Below are 18,293 nucleotides of genomic sequence, written 5' to 3' on the forward strand. Positions count from 1 at the left end.
ACAATTATTTTTCATTCACGTTCCATGCCTCCTAGTTTGAGCCTATTCATTTTTCTTCTCATTTTAAAGAGTAAATGAGGCAAAATGGAAGCCTGTGTTATTATTTAGTGTGAAAACAAAGAACCTAATCATAGCTAATGAGTATAATAAATGCCGGGCTGTACCTACCCCCTCTTGTCTGTATGTGTTTTATGTACAGAAGGTAACACGGGCTGAGTAACTAGGATGCCAGGTTACAGATGGGGTTGTAGAATGTTCTTTGACAGCCGATTAGAGTAATCTGTCAGAAATGATGACTTAATCACCATAACAGACTCCAAATTCCCTCACAGAATTCTACCCAGAGTAATCTAATTTTCCTATAATATTTTACTGTATTTATTTTATTTTATTCTTTGCCAGGTGTAAGTGGTTTCAATACCCCATGATTGTTACAGAAACAGGAACAGGTAGAGTAACTCCAGGTTAAACAAGGCATCCTTGGAGCCTGATAAGCCAAAAGCTGTTAACGGTTGGAATTCTATAGGTTTTCTTCTTCACTGGACGATTGGTATATATGAAGAAAGCTGGGAATTGAGCAATACTAGCTGTTTACTTCTCAGGTGACCAAAAAAGGCCATTCCTTCCAGTATATTCTCTTAGCTTTCAAATGGGACCTTTTCCCTCAGGGAAACTCTTACACTAAGTAAAATAATGATGATAATGATGATTTTTATTGGGCACTTGTTACACAGTTCATGCTGTAATCTCTTCACCTATATCAGTGTCTATGAAGAGGAAACAGTCATTTATTTTCACTACTAGAGGCCCAGTGCACGAATTCATGCACAGGTGGGGTCCCTCGGCCTGGCTGGTCATTGGGGCCGATCATGGCCATCTTGCCCAGTCCTGATTGGGGTGATGGGGGCCAGCTGGCCGGGGAGGGACCGTGGGAGGGCTCCAGGGTGTGTCTGGCCCTCTCTCTCAGTCCCAATCAGCCAGACCCCAGCAGCAAGCTAACCTACCAGTCAGAGCATCTTCCCCCTGGTGGTCAGTGTGCATCATAGCGACTGGTTGAATGGTCGACCGATCGGTCAGACACTTAGCATATTACGCTTTTATTATATAGGACAGTTTTTCCCCACTAGTTGTGATTTGCCACAGGAAGAGAAAGTATAACATATATCACTTTGTTATTATCACACTCAAATACCCTTTTATTCTTGGCTTAGGTCACTTTTATAAAAATACATGTCAGCAAATAGCAGTTGAAAGTTTTCTGCGCACCTACCATGTTAAACAGCTAGTGGGGATGCACAGAAGAGCAGTTTGGAATAGCACTGTGACCCCCAGCATGGCCGGATCCCATGCACTCAGCGTCCACCAAGGAATTTGCATCTTCAGAGGACAGCAAGGCACTCGGTTTTCTCCAGAATTTCCAAAGCAGCATTTGAATAAGTAGGCATCGTACAATCCAGTCCATTCACATACAACCATGTGCCAGGGCCTTCTTGCGTAAATGCTGGCTCAACCAACAAGGAGTGGTCCACACTGATTCATTCTGTAGATTCCAACGTACTTTTTACACTATCAGTTTGTGAAGAAAGCACAAAATGCAGCACCTATTAATGTAAGGAATTCAAAACTGTCATGTTCCTCTCACATAATAATTGTTAGCTAATCTTGCTCATGATCAACTTCTCATCAGCATAGGTATCAGATGTTTGCGAGTGCTTGGCTCCTCCCTCCCTCTTCCTTGGTTCCTCATACACACCTTGCCTCAGGGTTGTTGTGAGAATTAAATTATTAACATACCTAAGGAGCCTACAATAGTTCTTGGTACAGGAATATTGAGAGTGGAGGGAAGATTTACCTCAGTATTCTCAAAATTGCCTAAATTCTATACTTAACAGGTATAGCTATGAGCTCCGAATCTGGCTATATCCCGGGGATAAAAGCTGGTTTTGACTGACCAAACACATTGTTTTTGTCATCAGTAAGCTTGCAGAGGTATCATTCTACTCCTGATATCTTAGCAAGATTACCACCCTTTTATTACCATTTAAAAAATCAGAGAAATTCAAAAGTTCTTACTAATGCTTCTAAGTCAACATCCCTAAAGCTGCTTTTGTTTCACCCACTCTTTCTCAGGGAGACATAACGTAGCAGCAAACATACCTACCTAGAGAGCTGGGGAAACCTGCCTTCCTGTAATAGCAGATCCCGTAATACACGTGGTCATTAGGGGGACGGTGTGCCTCCAAGTTGGTGGCAATTCCTTTGAAAGTATCTTTGCCATTTATAAAACTTTTTAAAGAAAAGTTCAGAAAGTGCAGGCGCGTTGGGTGGTCCCCAGTGCTGCACAACAAGACTCGAAGTGTTCTGTGTGCACCGTGCATGTGTGGTCAGGGAGTGAAAGGGAAATTCCGGTTTGTCTGTATGGCTGGAATCTTTTTCCTTTTCTCATACAGTGCAGAAAACTCTTCTGTGAATTCACCTCTGCCCCTCCCCTCTCTGTCTCCCTTTAAATATTTTATGGGCAGTGTGCTTATAATATGTACCACCGCGGCTGCTCTCTCAAGGGGTCAGGACAGGTCTACTAATGGGATGCGAAACAGGGACTCTGTAAAACCCATTTCACGTTTAAAAATGGCATGTTTTATTGAATCTCGTGTTAGAGGTGGTTCACTCATCAATTGGCGATGGCTGGGGTTAAACAGGTTTCAACATGAGCTCACCTGTGTGTCAGGAATCCGCCCCATCACCTTCCCCTCAGCCCGTTTCCTTCCCGTAGACCCTCTGTCTTGAGGCTCCACATTGGCTGTGTCAGCGCAGCCTCTCCCGTATGCATCCCCGGACCACGGCAGAGAGGTCTGGGCACCTGCTGGACTTGGCATGTAACGGGAACTCTGGAGCGTGGGCGCTGCCGCTGGGTGGCCCAGCCTCAGCGCTGTTGCTCAGGACAGGACTCCCATGTAGGCAGGAACCACTGCTGCTGGGCTTACAGACAGCCTCTCTACGTGAAGTCACCCCCGCAGACTTGGCGGGATGGCTTTGCTGTGCAGATGTAGCCTCATTTTCATTTTCATGGGCCGCAGCTGGCTCTCGGCTTCGAATGGAAAGTCACTTCAGTCAGGAGTGAGGAGCATAAGTCCTATCAGAGATCTGCAGACCAGAGCCAGGGAAACCAGATCTGGGGCCCTCTGTGTGTGTGTTGGGGGAGGGGGGAGAGGAGAGGGGATGGGGGAGGGGGACAAAAGGGGGGACTGAATGCCACTCATGTCTCTGGAGGTGGGGTGTGTCCCCAGCACCCACAGACAGCATCCTCGCTGGGACAGTCACAGGCCTGCGTCTGTGGTCGTCAGCACCGTGCTTGGCTTCGGCACAGAGGGGACAGTGAGATGCAGTCCCTGTCCTCAGGCAGCCGCAGCTCACTGAGAGCCCGGTCAGACCCGAAGCGAGCCCTCCGCGAGCCGTGGCACCAGAACTCTTCCCCAGAGGCCCCACCTTACTATGCACATGGCGAGTGCTTCATACACAGACTAAAATTCAACAACCATTTCCAAGGAGCATGCTTGGCTCCTCCCCTCCCCACTAGGAGGGAAGGAGGGAGGGAGCTCTTAAAATTTCTCTTTTCATTAGATTTCACTAGTTCTTCATCAAGCAGGGTTAAATAGGGAACAAGATGCTAACCAGTACCTTAATGTGTAACTTGAGACAAAATGTTGTTCTGCGATAAAATGAAAAGGAAATTCATATGCAGTCAAAGAAATATTCAAGGGAATGGATTTTGAAGGCTTTCTTTATACAAATGTAAACTTGATGAAATATGCTAAGTCAAATTCATTGCCATAAACCAGGACCTATTTCCAAAACAATCAATCTTGGGATCTCCCTGGAACAAGCACTCTGCCCACAGGGAGCGTGGGTTACGACAGCCCGAGCCCTCCTGTGTCTCGCTGTGCTCCAAGGGTGCAGGAGTTTTCCAGCCACAGCCAACCCTGCATGGCCATGGAGACACAGCCTCAGTTTAATTAACGCATGTCTCTTAGGAGACTCCTTGCAAAAGTTCTTGAAGATCATGTGTTCACTTGCTCTAGGCAGAAGGAGGAGAGACCCCCACCCCCAGAGAATTAGGCTCCCTCCTGACTCCGAATTCCCTTACAGCCGGTGAGACGTTAGGAGATTGGAAGAGTGACTGTCAAGTTCTCTGGCCCATCCTCTGGTCTGCTGCTGTCAACTGGGCCCCTAAGTGCAGAGCACAGAATGGAGCGCCAGCCTCCGCTCCATCAGCCCTGGCTGCAGATCAGGCCAGCGTCCCTAGTAGCTGCAGCAGCAGTGCTGAGAAGCAGCAGTTCTGACACCAAGGCTTTTGTCTTTAGTTGTTGAGGAATGCAGTGAGGATGTGGCCACTGGCTGCCAACCATGGCTCCTGTGGCAGTCTTAATTCAGGTTGAGTAAACTTGCATTGTTGTCTTTGTACACTTGAAATATTTCTACCCATGAATACATCGCTCACTCTTAGTCTTGTTGTGCTTTGAGTATTTTTAATTTGGTGCATGATCTTTAGAGATTTTATTGCTTTTCTTCTGTTTGTTAAGATGTCCTATCATCATATATATATTTATATATATATATATATATATATATATATATATATATATATATATGCCTCAGTGACCAAATGACCTGACAACCACTTGCTATGATGCACACTAACCACCAGGGGGAAGACACTCAACACAGGAGCTGCCCCCTGGTGGTCAGTGCGCTCCCATAGTGGGGAGCGACACTCAGTTGACCGACAGGCACCTGGCAAGCGACATTGCGGTGGTGGCTCGAGCCTCTCCCGATCAGACTGACCGGGCATGAGCCTGCGGCAGGTGCAGTGAGACTGGATAAGCGGGATAAGCGGGAGCAGCAGGAGGAGCAGCAGGCGACGTTGGACTACCGGTTTCTGCCTGATCCCCACAGGCCACGCCGAGGGCCCCCACCAGTGCACGAAGGGCCTCTAGTTCTTTAATGACAATACTACCTATTTCTCTTACACTGTACCTTCAAATATGCTGTTCTTTTCCTGAAGTGCCCTTCACTAATGTGCTGGTTAGCATTAGGGTTCCTTCAAGATTGAACTCAAACATTGCTTCAGCTGAGACACCTTCTCCAGCTTGCCCTTCCTTCATCTGTGTTGGGCATCTCTCCACTGGGTTCCCACACTGTAGGTCTTAGCACAACACTCATCATCGGGGGTGATGGCTGTCATATCTCTCTCTACCACTACATGACAGGCTCAGTCAGGAAAACTCTCTTCCGCTGTATTCCTAGCAGCTAAGAGTGTCTGGTAAAAGCAGAAATAAGGGAATGGATGAGTAGTCCTGGTGTCACACCGGAGCAAATCTTTGAAACCATTTCCTGTTTAGGGAAAGGTCCCTCTGTTATAACTAGAAACTTGAAACTAGAATGCCTGATCCTTTACAATAACTTCTGTACTCCATTCAATAAATCTCCCAACAGTTTTTGGAGTCATGAGATTTCGAGGAAGTGAAACATTATGAGAAGGACTCCTCCAAACCATTTTTTGTCTTCCTTGACATTTACATCCTGTATCTGATCAGAAATTTATAACTCACATGAACTGTTCATGATAATGAGCCATTCTTAATACAGTACTGATTGAACACCTCTCTCCAAGAAGGTCATGGTGTTTTACATATATTATCTAAGAACATACCTGAAGTATGGTGACTACCCACTCAGAATTCACCAGGGTCTGACAGATGCAATCTCTGTGAAGTTGACTTTCACCCCCTCTTGGCCTAGGAAAGACCAAAACAAAGTTCAAGTCTTCAGTGGCAGTAGCTGCTTTGTCATCATTGTCCCTTAACAACAGGGATACAATCTGAGAAATGCATCATTAGGCAGTTTCATGGTTGTGTGAACATCATAGTCAAACCTGGATGATATAGCCTACCACACCCCCAGACTACTACATGGTATAGCCTATCGCTTCTAGGCTACCAGCCTATACAGCATGTTACAGTACAAAACATGAGATTCAATCAAGCACAAGACCGAATGATGCAATCAAGAGACACAGTACACAGGATATTGAGGCTGCTGCCAGCATAGCAGGGCATACAGTGTTACAGCAAACGTTTCTAATAAGTAGAAAGAGAACACTCTAACACAAGCATGTCAAACTCACAGCCTGCGTGCCACATACCTCGTTTATTTGGCCCATGTTAGCCTTTGAGTTTGACATGCTTGCTCTAACATGATTGTAAAAAGTGTAGTACAATAAACACACAAACCAGTAACATTAGTCATTTATTGTCATAATCAAGTAGTATGCTGCACATAGTTGCATGTGCTATACTTTTATCAGACCGGCAGCGCAGTAGGTTTGTTTACATCAGCATCACCACAAACATGTGAGGAATGCATTACACTAAGATGTTCTGATGGCTACGAGGTCTCTAAGCAATGAGCTGTTCAGCTCCATTATAATCTTATGGGACGACTCTAGTTTATGTGACCTGTTGACCAAAACTTTGTGTGTGCGCGTGACTATACCACCACCACTGTGTTCCTGAGCCTTCTGGGTAGTCTCAGGTCACAGACTGAGCTAATTCTCTCAGCAGCTGCAAGGAAACCAAGAGTCAAGTCTCAATATAATACTGGTCGTAAAGCTGCAGAGATAAAGAGTTTGGGGAGTTTAGTGGGGGGAAGATTACTTTCATTAGGGGATTTTGCAGGCGCCTTCAAACGAGTGTCTGGCGCCTTCAGTGAGTGCGGCCTGCAGTTCTTCATCGTGGGCTCATGTGTCCAACTCCCCTGTGGGGCGTTCTGTGGAGAAGCAGTGTGATGAGGGGATCAGCATCGGATAAGAGCAGGGAGCTTGATTTCTGATCCCATCCCAGTCTTAACCAGCTGTGTGTCCTTAGTGAAGTTGCTCAGTCCCCTCAGACCTATAAATTGAGAGCATTAGACTAAATGATTGCCAGGGCCCTTTACAGCTTGCGAGTAGAATGATTCTGTCCTCAGAACTACAGCTCCCGGATTTCCTCCTCCAGCCCTCCGTGCACTTCACAGATTGAGTGCTCTCGGCGCTCTGACGTTGGCCCCCATTTTTCTTCTTTATGTGAATATCAACTACCATGATGGATTGTCAGTTCCCTGAGGGCAGGAGTCCTAGTCACTTCATTTTGTGCCCCATACAAAATGTAGGCATACTTATCTCCTCTTTCCTCTCTTTAACCTGTGGGTCTCACCCGAGTCAGCACATTAACTTGCACAAGTCTTTGCTACCTGGAAAGGAAAGACTCCACCCCATCCTCCATCAGGCTTCCTGTGTCTCCCCCTTTGTAGCTACTGTTCCTGAAATAGAAGTCTATATTTATCATATCCACTCTTATCTTCCCTACTACCCCCCGACTCTCTGCAAACTCACATTCTGCCCACCCTCCCTACCCCACCCCCCACAGAAACATCTTTTGATTACTTCCCTACATTAATTTCCTTTTATTGTCAAATCCAAAAGGACACTTGGGCATTTTCATCATAGCATTTAGCAGCGCCACCTTGTTCTTAAAACTCTCCCCACATGGCTCCTGTGAGTTGTTCCTGCTCCTACTTCTCCCACTGCCCCATGGTCTGTTGCTCTCAGACCCCGTGGTTCCGCACCTGGCTCTTGGCTCTCTTCACTTCACATCCCCTCTGTGGGCAGCGTCACCCATGCCTGTGGCCTCCTCTGCCACCTCCCAGAGCAGTTGCACAGCTTGAAACACACATCCCCAACTTTTCTCTCATCCCAGTCACATCCAGTGTGCCCCGTGCAGCCCTGTGCTCATCAGTCTCCCCCCAAACAACTTTCTTGTGTTTTCTTTATTTGGGTGATAATCCCACAATCTATCTGGTTGTCCAGGCCTGGGGATCTCTCTCCCCCTCTTCCCTCCATCCATCCAGTTTCCCCTGAAGGTTAGACCTCCATCAGTTTCACACAGATGTTTGCAGTAGCTTCTTTGTTCTCCCTGCCTGCTGTGTCTCCCTTCTATAATCTGTCCTCCACTGTAGCCAAAAAGGCCTTTTCTAGAATTCAAATTTGATCTTGTTGTCTTGGCTGCTTAAGTCTTCTATGCCTGACATTGACTTTTAGACAACATTTCAGTTTCTTAGTTCACAAGGTCCTCTGAGAACTGGTTGCCCACTCCCTGTGCAGCCACTTCTGTGTCCCTCCCCACTCATTTTGGGTGACTTGCTATGAGCAGTTGTGCTCTCTCTTACCACTATGTCTGTACATGGGCTATTCTGTTGTCCCTCCTATGCTGACAAGTCCAATTTGGCCTTTAGGACACAGATCGGATACCACTTTGCTGAGGAGCCCTCCCTCCCCACCAGCGCCTGCTCCCTTGGGCTCCTGCACACCTCTCTGCTACATCTGCCGTAGTTCTTCCCGTGTTGCTCAGGGCTGCTTACGTGTCAGTCTCCCCAGCCACACAGGGAGCACCCGGAGCATCTAAACTTCTCCCCTTGGCCTTCATTCCTCACTTCTTAGCCTCGATCCAGGGACACAGTGGGTTCCTCACACATTTGCTGAACGGGTGAATAAGGCCTGTGGGAAGAATAGCATACTCAAAGACTCAGCCCATCTTCCCCCAACACTTAGGTTGGGCCAGTCTCTCCATTTTTACCTGTAGGATGGAGGCCACATTCCTTAGCCTACATCAGGAATTTCCGTAGTTTACTTCTGCCTGCTTTTTAGGTGTATATTCTAGTCCTTTTGGAAAATTCTGATCTATTTACCTTTAAACATTTCATTCTCATTCCAGACTCTTCTACAAATTGAATAGATTAATGAATGGAGTGGGAATATGCATAGACCCCACATCTCAAGGCCTATGTTCTGTGCATAAGAGCATCTTGCCTTTTAGCATAAACAAAGCAGCTCTGAATTACTTAGCCTCTCATCCCCTGGCGGCTCTCCCTCTCTCCTCTGCCTCTTGTGTTTGGAAGACCCTGGCAGGCATTAGCTGCACATGGTCTTGACTGCCTGATAATAATTTCCCATCATTTAAGTGCCAGAGCCAAGTACCATTCCCCTTTCATTTAAATTAGATAAAACCCGAGCTGTGGCTTGCAAGTGATGGAAGTCCACTGGGGAAATTAAAGGTTCAGAGAGAATGGGACCCATTATAATAAAAGCATTTGCAACGCCAGTGATTCCATCTACCCTGTGGCTCCCATGCTCCTTGGGGTAGGATGAAATATGAAGCAAGAGGACCTTTGAAAGTAGTCTGAGGAATTTATTTTAATTGGAAATGGTGACGGCATTCTGCGCTTGGCGTAAACTCTGCGGATCATGCACAGTGGTGTGATGGGCACTGGGTAAAGGGCCAGAGGGCGCCCAGTTCATCTCGGGTTCTTTCTGCTCCCACATATGTACTGAGCAGACATGGCCCTAAGGCCCGTACCTCCCTCCTTTTCCCCCTCTCTTCCTCCCTCCTTCCTTCCATTCGATCCCACAGTTGGTGTTTAATAAAAAATTATATGATGGCAACTAAATCAGTCAACTGCTAGACCTTCAATTCTGTTGACTCTGAGACCTCAGATTAATCCATGCAACAGACAGAATGGCCAGAAGAAAGACGATCTGCATTCAAATTTGAAAGAACACAAAATAATAATAGCGCGCTTTTTTTCCCCAGCACATCCTATGCCCTGTTAATTAAACACATTACTTGCATTTCTCATTTAATTCCCACAGCCATACTGTGCCGGTGGTATCTCCATTTCACAGATGGGGAAACCACATCTCAGAGAAGTAAAGATACTTGTCCAAGATCACATAGCCATCATAAATGGCAGGACCAGAACCACTGCTGAGATATAGGAGAAAACCATGTTGAGTGGCAGAACCAGGTTTCGAACTCAAGTCTGACTGCAGAGCCCATGCTTTTCTAGACTGTGTCCACATGACTTGAACAGGTTCCAACCCTGAACACATGACACAGGCTGGCATTTGGATTCGGCTACTTTCACCTGGGAGAGATCTTGTTATAATGCATGTGTCCTATAACAATGTCAGTGCTCAAGTTTAATAGTGTGGGATTTCTGAGACTGTTGTTATACAGTTGTTCAATCTGCCTTTACCTTCTCACTTTTGTATTTTAGATGCATCATCCCATTCAGATGAAACCTGCGGATAGTGAGAAGTCAAACGGTAAGTGGTGACCGACTGTCTCATCTAATGTCTGTGTCTGTAAGACAGGGGGTCCGCTGGGGGAAGGAGGGGCCAGCCCCAGCGCTTCCCTCTCAGCAAGGTGGAGACAACTGCTCCGGAAACTGGCTCTGTAGTTGGCTCCTCTGGGGAAACTTGAGCTTCAGTCTCTTGCCTCATTTACCTCTGGTGTGTAAAGGTCCCTGAAGATGTTACCAGAAATGGTTTTTCGTGTCCCTCTGTGTGGGCTTGCTCTGGGTATTGACCCCATGGCCTCTGGCTCTTGTTTATCTGCTCCTACAGAGGACACCTGATGGGGAGGAATGACCTTACACTGTGCAGAGAAGGTGAGCGGGAAAGGGAGGCTCACGAAGAACCAGGCTGCCTCTTTTCTCTCTTCCAGTTATTCTTCTGTGGCCTGGAGGCTGACTTACTGCACTATTCTCTAAATTGTTCCAATGCATTTGCATCCAAATTCATTCAGAATTCAGTCTGCTGATTAAATAAACATGCACGCGGTGCAAAAATATGCATTTGATGAGGTCCATGGAATCATTGAGACTTGACTGTCCGAGACACGAGAGGGTTGATAGCCACGTTTCTCTCTCTCCGGCTTTTGCTTCCACTGACACCAGCCTTTTGTCCCTGTTTTGTTCTTTAAATTTACTGAAATGTATGTTAAAGGACTCTTCTACCTTCTTCGACCTCCGAGCTTGCCCGTCCCACAGGACTGACACGATCGGCACGCTCCCTCCCGCAGGCAGTTCTGCACCTCATTCATTAGTAATCAGGGCAGAAGCCATGCACTCAGAGATCTGCATATCTGCAAATGTAAATTATGATTGGGCTCTAAGTCTCTCTACAAGGTATTATTTGCTAAGTGCAGTGCATCCCATTTTCTGGCTTCTTCAGAGGCTAGAAAGTTTTGAGAATCCCATGGATTGTGGGCTGCTAGCACCTGGTTTGTGTGGCGGGGAGCAGACCTCAGTGCTTTGCCCACGATCTTCTCCTCAGCCACACCTTCTCGGAGGGTTACCTCCCTATGTCCTCCTCTACTTCATCACCAACACGCACTTAGTGTCAGAGGGTCTCAAACCTGCCACTGCTTTGTTGTGGGATCTCGGTCAAGTCCCTTCATTCCTTTATTAGACAGTGCGTTCTGATGATGTACTGTGTGCCAGGCACAGTACTGGCTGGGACTGCAAGAATGAATTTTAAGAAGAACCTTCTGCAGAAGCCTGCCCTGACCTCATGGAACTTACAGTCAGTCTACTGATCTCTGCTAGTCACTCAAAGACTGAACTTGAATGCCCTCATCCATAAAATAAGAATGATGGCAACTGCCTCACATAGGTTGCCCTTTTTTTCAGACACGGACAAGGTGTTTGTCACATTGCTTTGTAAAGGATGGAGCACCTCTATACATATTGACTATTGCTATCCAGATTTGTCCCTGGCCCTAAAGGGTTCTGCACTGGGCATGTCCACCCATGCTGAAGGCCGTGCACCCATGCCAGTTCCCAGAACCCTTTGCTCCAGAGTGCACATTTACAGTCTGTTCTGCTCCCTGTGGGAGAGAGGAATCTTGCATTCATGGGATGAATTCTGTCAGTGAAGGTCCTCTTAGAGTTCTGGCCCAAAGAGATGCTCCCTGTCCTCTGGCCCTATCACTCTGTAAACTGTGTCCATACAGGGACCAGGGAATGAAAGTCTGTAGAAAAGAGATCATCTTATTTCTGAATAAGATGCAAGGTGGGCTCCACTGGAGCCTCCGAAAAGAAAAGCACTTGAAAAGCAGAATTTGGTCCACTTATACTTTGACTTTTTTTTTTATTGGAAACTCAGGAAATGAAGGCCAATCTACAAAGCAAGATCATAGTTATAAAGACATGATCATAGTTATAAAGACGTGATGACTTAGAGACCTGAGTAGGAAACATTTGACCTGAAATACCCAAATAATTGAGCCATGAAGGGATTTCTTCTTTTGCATTTTTGGATGTCCCGGGGCACAACCCCAGACTGCCATAGAACAGCTGCAGGGGGTCTCAGAATGGCCCGTTGTCCTTGCCGTCCACTGTCTACTCTGCACACTTAGGGTAATGTTAGCCACAGCAACAGAATAAAGCTGCCATGATCTCAAAAACCAAACAGGACTGGGCATTGTTTTACTAAGATGAGAGAATACCTAAAAATAAGGCCATTTTTCAGGGAGCATCCTAGAGTAGCAGTTAAAAAACAGTTTGAGGAGCCTGGACTTGACCCCTGATCCTGCACTTGTTAGCTGCATCCTTGGTCATGTTCTGCAACCTCCCCTGGCCTCCTGTGTCCAGCTGTAATGGGGCTGCGGTGATCAGTAGTTGGAATTCCACTGGTAGCACTTGCCTCACAAGGGTATCTGAGGGGTACATAAGTCATCATCTACGAAGACTGAGCATAAAACCTGGCACATGGTAAATACTTGCAGTGCTGTTATCGATGTGAGTCAGGCTCGCTGAAGCTGGTACTTCCAGCCTTGGCTGTTCATATCAAGCATAGACCTAAACACACAAAGGAGCCCCCCAAAACCTTCTTGTTGGATCAGTGCTCCCTTTGCTTTGTAGATTGGCCTTCATTTCCTGAGTTTCCAATAAAAAAAAGTCAAAGTATAAGTGGACCAAAATCTGCTTTTCAAGTGCTCTTCTTTTCGGAGGCTCCAGTTGAGCCCACCTTGCATAGATGTGAATAGGATTCAAGGTTCTCCTTGGACCTGGTGGAGGAGTCGAGGGGAATGTATACTTTCCCAAAGCAAGTGATAAGAGCTGCAAGCCTTTTCTGACTTCACATGGCAGCTTTGACAGGTAAGCATAGTTTCCAAAGCTCAGAGAGCACCAAGATTGCTTTGGCTCAGATGCTCAAAATAGCTCCAGTAGTTGTGAAAGAAGTCTGACGAGCTCTAATTGCACTTATATTGAGTTTGCTGACATTTATGGATAGCACAAAGGCCTCATCACAGTTAGACAGTTACTGCCTTCATTAGCAGGATGTTCTGATTTCTAAAACTTTGTATTTTCTGAGCAAGACAGGCTGCTCATCATAGATTAATTAGTGATGGACACATGAATTCCAGAAAAGCAATCACTCTTTTCAGCCTTCATCCATGCAGAGATTCTGACCAAGGGAACCTCTGTGGTGAGCTCAGAAATGTTGGACTGCTCTCCGATCTGCCCTGCTCATCCGTATTTTACTGACCAGGCTCCCGAAATCTCCCTGGCTTCCTCTAGTCTGTCCTTTTCATTGGGTCTGATTTAAGCTGCAGCCTCTAGCACATTTATGCCAACTCACTCGTTTTGCTCCTGCCTTCATGCTTCTATGCAAGGTGTCTTCCCCGCACACACACAGTGCATTAGCAATAAAATGCTTCAGCCTTTAAGAAGAACACACTGAATCAGTACCCAAATTTCAATAGAACCCAACTTTTTTTGTTATTTCTCCATTGCACATAGTCCAGTGATGGTGGGGAAGGGCATTGGAGGAGGTGTGGCTTTCAGGGACCAGCATATGCCAGCACAAACATAGTTACTCTCTTCAATTTCATGTTATCATTGGAGGGCCTGTTTTCCACCTTTTAATCCTTCATCACTATACAGGAAAAGATACCAGCAGTGCAGTATTGAAAATTAAATGTCGTTCCTAGATCTGAAGTTTGTCTAGCCTTGAGTGATAGGAAAAGCATAGAGTTGCCTCTGGTTCTGTGCTTGGGGCCCTGGTGGCCGAAGCTGGTGCACACTCTTGCGTCATGCTCCTGGGTGAGAGGCTTGCCCTTGACTCTGTGGCCAGAGCATAAATCCATCCTGCTTTCAGCCTCCGCCCTCACAACTTGTAGGGGTCCTTGAAGCCTCAAATCCAGAAATGCCATTCAAGACCCCTGTCTCTTTTCCCAAAGCCTCCAAAATCCCCAGGGTGTCCATGTGCCCAGTTCAGAGCTCTCAGGGGTCAAGATAACCAAATATTGCCCGGGAGGGTAAAGACCAGCAAGGCTCCCGTACACATAGTTATACAGGGCGTTCCTATCCGGCCCGTTTCTGATTTACTAGAAGATGAAGAAATAATTCTGAAATTCAAAGTGGAGAAACACACGGATTTGGAGGCAGTAATTAAATGCCATATGTTAGTACTAACACATTGAAAAGTTGTTAATTAATTCAGGCCACCCCAAATCCAGGTGTGACTTTGACAGGTTGTATACCAGGGTGTAAGCACAGGCTTACAATTAGGAATTGCTTTAAAATTTAAGTTCCTCTTCCCGGGACTTAAAAAAGTTCCCACTTGTCCTATTAACCCTTTCTTATTTAAACTGTGGGAGGGAAACTTGGAGTGGTCCCGGGTCTGGAGCCCCTTCCAGGCCTGCCATTGTTGTTACTGGCGGCGGTAACGCGGTAACCCGTCCGTGCAGCAGTGTGGGCGTTGGTCTTTCCCCTCGTTCCCCCGCTGGTCATCCTAGAGGGCAACAGGCTTTTTCCCAAGAGGACAAAGACCCTCTCTTTTCTTTTTTCTTTTTTTTTTTTTAATTTCCCTAAAGCACTTAGCAGAATACTGTGAACATGGTCGATTTATTTAAACAATCAACATTCTTGTGGATTGAAAAAATAAGTAAGATACTTACTGCCTGTTCATCAAACATTGATGGAAAAGTTAAGTGAATTGGAGATCATCATATTTATTTAAAATGTTGACAAACCTGTTTAGAGGGATCCTTAGCGTGGGAGTCCCAGGAAGAATTTGTATGAATAAATTTTCACTGGAAAGTCAGGAAAACTCAAGGAAGAGGGAGGGCGGGTATGTGTAGTTATCCCCATTTTGCCATCAAAGCAAACATGGCCCAGCTGTTAAAACCACAGAGCAGCCTTGACTAGCAAAAGATTGCAAACATCCAGCTCCCTGTATGCACGCGCGCGTGCACACACACACACACACACACACACACACATATGCAGATTAGCATTTTGACTAGGATATGGATGGTATAGATTCTGATTTTTTTATTTTTAGCTAATAGGTGTAATTGAAAAAAGTGAGAGTTATCGCCCATCTCCCTGTCTCAATCGACGCTTCATGGTGACTAGGAAGTCAGAATTTCTTAAATGGTTTTCACTATTTTAATATTCATCTTAGTTTTAAAAAAATCATTTTTAGCTTACTGAGGAGCTGCATATTTGTTTATTATCATATCCCTCTGAAGCTCAGCATCTACAAACTGTTTTAGCTAAATACCATAATCATAGGTTTACCAGTGAAACCAAGGACCAACTGGGAATGTGTTATTTGCTTTTGTCTAAAAGAACTAAAACCAGAGTTTTAGGATTAGAAAAAATAAAACAGGAATTTATTGTTGCAATAGCAGCCTCAGCCTCCCCCAGGCAGAGTCCCAGAGATGAGAGGGAGGATGGAGGGTAAGAAAGACCCTAGAGGTGATTCCCTTCCCACTGCCCCTATCAGTGGGTTCCTGCGCTCCCGTTCCAGCCTGAACAATATCATGTCCTCACAGTGGAGGGTGTCCTGGTGCCGGAGCTCACAGCACCCCATGGGAAGGAAGCTCCGTTGTCAGGTACCCCATGTTTCCAGCACTCAGATCATTGTTGTGCCAACGCTGCCCTCGACTTCCTGTGCTTTTACCAGTTCCCAGGAGGTCATGGGTAGTTCACTGACTCTGCAGGGAGAAAAGATAAACTGAAAAAATGTTTTATCTACATACAGGAAGTCAGGTCCTCACTGACCTCCCTCCAGGAATCAGTAGTGACCCCCAGGGCCCATGGCAGCCTTGGACCCTCTGTTACCTTCCTTATGCGCTGAGCCCCTCTCTGCAGAAGAAGCAAGTCACGGTGCCTGTTGTGCTGAAGCCAGGCTGCTTTGCTCCCTCGGCCCCACAGGCAGGCCTTCCTCACTCCGGGTTCTGCCCCTGCCCATCAGCGTGTTGTCCCCCTCCCGCTGCCAGCCTGTCTGGACCCTGCCGTGCGTCTGGAAAGCCAGCTTCACATCCATCTTCCATCAGGCCTTTCTCAAAAACCATGGGCACAGTTCTCAGTGGACAATTCCTACGGGATTGTGGTTTCAACCCGTGTTCCTTGGAGCCCGGAGTTCCTCTGCATGGTCTTCGCAGCAACCACAAGTGTGGGAGAGGCTGCACACAGGGGCTCTGGGCTCCAGCAGGCCCCCCACCCCATGTGCTTCAGTCAGCCAAAGCTTGTGGCTGGGCCACTTCTCTCCAGTATTTAAGGAGGAGAGAAAGGAAAGAGGAGAGGGAAAGGAATAGAGTTTAAGCCTTTATTTTATAGATGACAGAACATGTCCGCAGAGGTCAGCTCATTCTCCAGCAACTGAATGGCTGCCCTGGACCTGGGACCCGAGGTTCCTAATTCCATCATCGCTCTCCCCTTCAGGCCTCATCTGCCGCCTCTGGGCTGCCAGGCAACACAGTGGAGTGGAAAAAAGCCTGGGCTGCCCTAAGATACTGGGTCATGGTCCGGGTTAGACCACCTCCTTGCTGAATGGCCCAAGCAAATCCCTCCCCCTGGCCAGGCCTCAGAATCTCTCTCAGAGCCAAACAACACACCTCTCCAGGCTCACGTCCACCCTGGGGTTCTGTGACCTGAGCGGCTAGCTGTCTCACCTAGACCCCTCGGAGCTGCGCTGTCCGAGAAAGTAGTCACACATGGCTTTTCACATTTGAATCCGCTAACAGCAAATTACATTGACCTCCAGCGCCTCAGTCACAGGAGCCACACGTGCTCCAGCCACTGCAGGGACGTCACTAGAACTTTCCCTTCCTTCGAGCTCTGCTGGACAGCCTCAGAGTGGGCGCCCCGAGCCACATCACTGCTGCACCCGCAGCTCCTCTGTCCCCACAGAGGCAGAGGCCGTGGAGTGCGGCTGATGCGCCAAAAGTAACTGGCCTAGGAGGTCTAGAGGACAGTCTTGTGGGTTGGGTGAAAAAGAGACACTTACTTTCCAGGAAAAGGATGAGAGAAACAAGTACAAGATTATGAAGCACGTACAGAAGGTTTCTGCAGGGGGATGTCTGGCGGAGCCCTTCCCTAGGCCCGGCCGCTCTGAGGGGCTGCGGCAGCCACCGCCCTTCCCTCTCATTCTACTGATGAACGGACAGGAACATGGGAGCAGCAAGCCTTCCCCCTGAGGGTTCAGTGACAGTCTCTTGCTCTCTCCTGAGAAAGGACTCCCGACCCTGTCCTGAGCTATAAGGGCACCTTTGAGGCTCAATGTGGGCCAGTCGTCCTGAGCACAGGCGTGGAGATTTTGAGGAAAATCTCCCAGGTTGTCTGAGGCAAACCTTCCCTCATCTTTTCCCCCCATCAGGTTCCAAGGTTAAAATGTGCATGTTGTTGTCATGACATCCAAAGTGCATTTCTGTTCATCAAGAGCCCTGCCTCCAAGTGGGAGGAAAAGTACTGTTCCCTCCTTGTTCTTTTTTTTTTTTTTTTTTTCGGTAAGGGCTTCACCCCGAGCATGGGGTCAGGACAGGGCCATCCTGACGTAATTCTCAAGTAGCTGCAGCCCCATTCTCTTCACTGGGTTTGCCTTTCTCTCTCCTTTAAGCACACAGACGCCTGCTGTCTTGGTGAGGGCTGCGGGGCCCAGGCGCGGGGCAGAGGTCGCTGACTGGGTTTCCAAAGAAGCAGGCGTCTCTCATCGCCTTCCCTCCGCTGGGTCTGTGGGGACCCAGCTACACGAAATCGAAAAGGGATGTTTTCTTCCCTCCAGTGCTTTGTTCAGAGCTTTGTTTACTGTTCCACTACATCTGTTCCTTTAGTTTTCCCTCTCCTGACCTTTTTCTTTCCCTGTCATTCAAAAAAACTGACTCCAAAAATATCTCTGTGGCATGGTCATATTTAGCCACTACATGAAACTTGTCACAGTTTGGTAAACACATGACCATCAGTTTCCAAAAGGGGGAAGAACTCCTTGGTGTCCTGTGTCCCGTGAAGCTCTTTATTGGTGAGAGCGAGCTCACAGAGTGCATGTGCCCGGAGGGCAGGGTGGGGGCGCGGAGGCGGCCCTGGGCCCCCAGTGCAGGCTCCCGTGGCTGGCACGCGGTCCGACG

General features: G+C 47.3%; 1 protein-coding gene across 13 annotated transcripts in view; it reads left to right on the top strand.

The window, feature by feature from the left end:
• Positions 1-18,293, top strand: part of CELF2 (CUGBP Elav-like family member 2) — an 862,326-nt gene that overhangs the window by 772,198 nt on the left and 71,835 nt on the right. For all 13 annotated transcript variants that reach the window (XM_070391817.1, XM_070391760.1, XM_070391781.1 and 10 more), the window contains one exon: positions 10,150-10,198. In XM_070391817.1, the coding sequence (XP_070247918.1) occupies positions 10,150-10,198 (49 nt within the window). The remainder of the gene's footprint in view (positions 1-10,149; positions 10,199-18,293) is intronic.

This window comes from Myotis yumanensis, unplaced genomic scaffold, assembly GCF_028538775.1.
Source record: "Myotis yumanensis isolate MYYU_CA2020_CCGP unplaced genomic scaffold, mMyoYum1.0.hap1 SCAF_1, whole genome shotgun sequence".
Lineage (NCBI taxonomy): Eukaryota > Metazoa > Chordata > Mammalia > Chiroptera > Vespertilionidae > Myotis > Myotis yumanensis.